The sequence below is a fragment of the Coturnix japonica genome, chromosome 2 (genome assembly GCF_001577835.2).
Source record: "Coturnix japonica isolate 7356 chromosome 2, Coturnix japonica 2.1, whole genome shotgun sequence".
Taxonomy (NCBI): domain Eukaryota; kingdom Metazoa; phylum Chordata; class Aves; order Galliformes; family Phasianidae; genus Coturnix; species Coturnix japonica.
Genome location: NC_029517.1, coordinates 60660536 through 60665930, shown reverse-complemented (window position 1 = coordinate 60665930; position 5395 = coordinate 60660536). Strand labels below are relative to the sequence as shown.

Genomic DNA, 5395 nt, shown 5'->3' with positions numbered 1-5395 from the left:
TTCAATTTCAATTTCAAATTCAATTTCAATTTTGTGAAAAGGCACTTTCAGACACACAGCAATCATCATATTGAAAACCAAGATAAAACAAGCTTTCAATTGCCTGGCTAGCAAGTATTTGAAAAAATCCCGTTGTTGTAGGCAATAGCTGTAACAAAGAACAGGATTGCTGCTGTTGGAGTAGAAGGAAAAGCACATAAAATAAATGAACACAACTCCTTGATTCCAGTAATCTTCATGAAAAATCTGCCTCCTGATTCTAGTGAACCTTTAATACACTAATTGAGAAGCATAAGCTCTATTTTAAGTTGCACGTAACATAATGAATAGCTATAATCAGCAGAATAAGGAACATTGTCAACCAATATGCACTGTAACTCAGACAAATTCTTTATTTTGTCAGCAGTTGGAACATACAGCTGCTCGTATTTCTTAGTATTTCACAATCAGCATTACATTTATTTAAACACAAACTGCTATAAAGTGCTACTTTTATTCTGTTCCCAGCCAAGTAAATCACAAACTGTAGACATCACAAACACTACACAGAAATATGAATTACACATAAATGGGATACAAAGATGGGAGGGAAGGGAGAGAAAAAGAAGTGTTTGCTCTTAAACATGTTACCCAAGTTCTGATGAAGAAAAAGATTCTAATGGCTCAGAAGACCATGCTGTATTCTGAATACACAGTAACCTACCCTCGTCAGTCTAATATTTTCCAGGCAAATCACAAAACCCTCTCAAGCTACAGCAGCATATAATTTCTTTGAATGTTTTCCTGAGCTCCTGACTCCGAAATGCATAGATAAGTGGATCGATGATGGAATTACACATGATAAGGATGAGGTAGAAGTTAAAGTGGGACATGAAGCACACACAGTAAGGATTGTAGGGGCAGGAGATGTAGAAAATGAGGTGCAGAAAAAATGGGGCCCAGCACACAACAAAAACTCCAATCAGTATAGTGAGAGTGATGGCCCCTTTCATGTTGGCCCCTTGGCGGATGGGGCCAGTCCCTGGAAGAACTGCTATCTTCTTGATATGCATTCGAGCCATCATGAACATGTGAACATAAAGGGATGCCATGAGAATGAGCATGGTGAAGAACATACTGATAAGGCAGATGATGACAACGCTGCTGTCAGAGTAAATGATGAACAAAATGCCCGAGACAGTGCAAGCAGCCCAGATGCATGTGATGATGACCCCTACGCGCTTGACCGTCATGATATTATGGTACTGGAGGGCATAAAAGATAGTAAAATACCTGTCCACTGCTATTGAGAGGAGACTGCAAATTGATGCAAGCAGGGAACTGCAAATCACTGAGTCAATGACATTGTCAATGTTTATGGTAAAGCTCTGTGCATCTGTATCTGTATTGTTTAGCAGCGTGATGACAATAGTTTCTGATCCATTAGATACACTCACTAGCATGTCAGCCACTGCCAAGCTACAGATGAAGAAGTACATAGGCGAATGGAGGTTCTTGTTCTTGGCTATTGCCACAATGACCAAAACGTTCTCCAGCAAGCTGATGATGCCCAGAGTCACAAACACTTCAGGGGATACAAAGAGTTGTTCATAGCAGCCTCCCGAAGAGTGGCCCTTTGCACTGGGCTCGCTGGCACCCCTGTGCAGCCCGTTGCTGTGGTTCCAGAAGTGGAGAGGCTGGAGTGTCCCACGATGCTGGGTGAAATTCATCTTATGGAGAAACCCTTTCAGCTTCCTGGTTTTAAAACTGTCCTTGCATTCCTCTGAAATCCTCCTTTTCAGTTTGGGAAGAAAAGAAAAATAAGGCAGCACTGAAGCAGATAGTAGTTCAGAGCACTTTGTAAAATGAGGTTTCAAACTCAGAGATGCTGGTTTGCTCTCTCACAGATGCAGATTCTGATCACCATCACATCCATCTCGGTGGTCTGTATCACTGAATCCCAACAGTATGGAAGTTTGTATCAGATTCTCCCCTAAGTTCACTTCTTGCTTAGTTCACTATTATGCTGCAGGTCTCTCTCTCTCTCTCTCTCTGTTTTTTAACCCTTCCATTTGGAGAGGTAAATGTAAAATGCTCAAGTGACTGCTGCCGAGGAGAAACTAATTTCAAACTCTAAGCACCAGTCTCGCTGCCAGGCAGTGCATGCTGGCTGCCTGCTTTATGGTGTGTGGAGGAGAAAAATACTCTGCACTCTCCGCCTCTGCTTTGCCTTTCAGCCAATGGGACTCAGAGCTGCAGAAAGTCGAGGGGCTGCTGATTCTGAGCCTCTCTGAAACATCACACAGTGCTGCAGACTTGGATGCTGCACAAGCTTCCAGTAGCAACAGACAAGCAGAGGGGCTACAAGAGATCTATTTTCCTCCTTTAATTTTCAGAATAATATATTCATTCTGATTTTGTATTAGCAACCTTATAGCACTGTACTACCAGTCTTACAGAATTTCCTGAGCTGAACTGATGTGATTTTATATTTCAGACTGTGATTTGCCTCTTCTGTGGCATAAAGTTGCTCTGCCTCGTGTATCTGGCAAAACAGAAAAGGGATTAGGAAGCAAGAAAATATTTATGTCCTCCTGTCTCTCTCTCAGACCTCCCATGCATTGTTAACTTCTATGTGCCTCAGTTGTCCACATGCAAGACACAGTGTTGTAAGGCTGCATTCTACTGGCTACGCTGCTTGTGACTTTTAAGGAATGGAGACCATCCAATGACCAAAAACAGGGAAAGGACTTAATTAGCCCAATAAATCTTCCTAAAGAAAATAATTTTATCGCAGGTAATATTCTTCTTCATCATCTTATTTCCATGAAGGAGAAGATAACAGAGTTGAATCCTGAAGTCTTGTCACCATCAGGAATTAGGATGCTGCACAGGAAACAAACAAACAAACAAAAAGGCATTACTTAGAACAGATGAAGGAAAGCAACAGGAGACAAGGTTGTAGCTTATGCAAAATGTGGCTGAGACACAGGTAATGACAACAAGTCATGAATAAATCTAGGAAAATCCATCTAAATGTCTGTCCCTGTGTTTACCTGACATGAGCTGAAAGTCAGCTTGAGTGCAGCCTGACAGGGAATGCCCTTGAGAAGAAGTAGTAGAATGTCAGACAAACACAAAGAAACAGAGACAAAAGTTGTTTTAGTGTTTCAAGAAGTGCAATTAAAGACAGAAAACCAAATATATGAAAAGAAGCCTAAAGTAGAGGTGGATTTTAAAGTCACAAAAGCTATGTGAGAGTCACTTGTTACACTTGAGTGTAATTTTTGCAGTCATGTGGTTTGAATGACTATTTCCAGTCATCTAAGAGACAGGCTATGAAAGCGTCTGTATCTGGTGCAGGAGTCTGTATTCTTCACAAACATTTTTCATCTTTCATGCATTAGCCATTTTCCAAATGAGACACTCCAAAGAGACACAAGAATACAGCGTGCCTGTGAAAGCACAGCTATCTGTACTCAACATCCCAGCATCAGGATGAAGCACAGTTTTACTTTCATATTTGTATTTGGTTCAATGCTTACGAAGATTTGTATCAGGAAAAAAGCCTCAGCCAATTGTCTGTGGGCCCTCTCCCAGATAGATTACTTCACAGAGCTGTGATAAACAAAATAACTTGAGGCAGAGGAAACCTCATCTTTATAGTTTGGAAACATTATTCACCAGCAACATCCTTGCACTGAAAGAATAGTTTGCTGCTGAGAGGGCAAGACTTACTTGCCTACCAAGACATAATGGAAACCAGGACTCAAAAAGATATATTGTCTAGCTACTGGTTCCTGGGCTGGTATCTGTAACTCCTGTTAGATAGGACTTGTGTACATAACCCTTAAAAGCATAGTTACAACGGGAGAGCAGAGACAACAATACATAGAAAGACTGATGAATGAGAGCAGCATCTCACTAGACAATGTATTTTTCTGCACCTGCGGCCAAGATATACAAGCCAGAAGTGTGTCAACAGCAAGGAACACCAGGGAAGCAGCTGCTCAGCATCTCTTCCTCTATCACTCTTCATGTGGCCGACAGCATGGGGACTTCTAACCCTGCCTCACTTTGGTGGACTCAGTTCAGCAGAGTCTGGCAAGAGCAGAGAGAAGTTGCCTCTAGGAAACATTGTTCTGTTTCCCTCTTCTGGCTCTTCCCTTTCTCTACATATTATCTCTGTTTTCATCTCCAGCTATCGCTAGGGAGTAAATGTAAAGATAAATCATTAGCCTTCCCTGGCTAGAAGGTAGAATGTGTCATAGAAGTACTTCTTTAAATGAGGAAAGATGTATGTATGTCTAAACATTTCTATGGTAGAAGATGGATATATACCTCCGGCTCCCGTTTTACAAAAGCAAAACCATACAATTCTAAAATAGCACAAAGGAACTTTACTCTGTCATGCCTGAAAGTATACCAATATTTAAGATTTTTTTTAATGATGGATAACAGAGGTAATATGCAAAAACTGCTTCTTCAATTTTAAAAAATAAAGTTGAGCAAGTATTTCTTGCATGCATTGTAGGTAATGAGATTTTTAATACCATAAGAAAACTGCAGTGTCTGAAGAAAAAAAATAAACTAATTATGGTGATATATTAACACAAGCTCCGGTGCTTAGGAGAAATGAAACTTCAATAAAGATTTGATACTAGCCTCCCCTTTCAATATAATGAGGAGCCATGCAGTAAAGGATATTATTTTAACTAGTCTTTCAAAATGCCAATTTTAAGAATTCTTCCTATGTAATTTTCCATTGTCCTGTGTTGCATTTCCAACTATACTCCAACATCAACCTTCCATCATCTCCTCTTCACAACATTTTGAAATGTCAAGTGATTGTACAACAGTTGCTTTTGAAACTCAGAAGAAAGATTTCACTGGAGTCACCAAGTACATAATATACCAATAAAGACACAGGAAGAAAAGATGAGTCAGAATTAGGCTGCATTGGCCCACTGGAAAACAAAAAGAAAGGTAGAGTGATTTAGCATAGTCACATTCTCATTCAACGTCTGAGAATATTTGAATCCCATGTCCATGTTGCTGAAACATAGAGATGAGATTTACTATTTCAGTGTCTGTCTGTAGAAACAGAGGAGAAATGGTAAGAAACTCATTAGAAGGGAGATCCAAGCAAGTAGGTTATCAAAACAGTATTGTTTTCTATCGAGACTGACACAGATGTGAAGGTATGTATCAATACAGAACAGGCTATCATAAACTTCAGATACTATCCTACAACACAAGAAATACAAAGAATTAATACTGGTTTTGGATGTAATAAAGGTGATGCCTGTTGCAAAGAAAGTTCGCAAGGTAGGTCACTAGTTCTACAGCAGAGAACTTGAGAAGTTTAGGTACAATGTTACTATCCAGGAAAAAAAAAAAAAGAGGGGCAGGGGGG

The 5395-nt window shown here is 40.0% G+C and overlaps 1 protein-coding gene across 1 annotated transcript; it reads right to left on the bottom strand.

The window, feature by feature from the left end:
- Window positions 1-367: 367 nt before the first annotated feature.
- Window positions 368-2389, bottom strand: MC4R (melanocortin 4 receptor). The gene has a single exon (XM_015854466.2). It carries the CDS (start codon window positions 1707-1709, stop codon window positions 714-716), a length of 996 nt encoding a protein of 331 aa, XP_015709952.1. The 5' UTR covers window positions 1710-2389; the 3' UTR covers window positions 368-713.
- Window positions 2390-5395: the final 3006 nt, after the last annotated feature.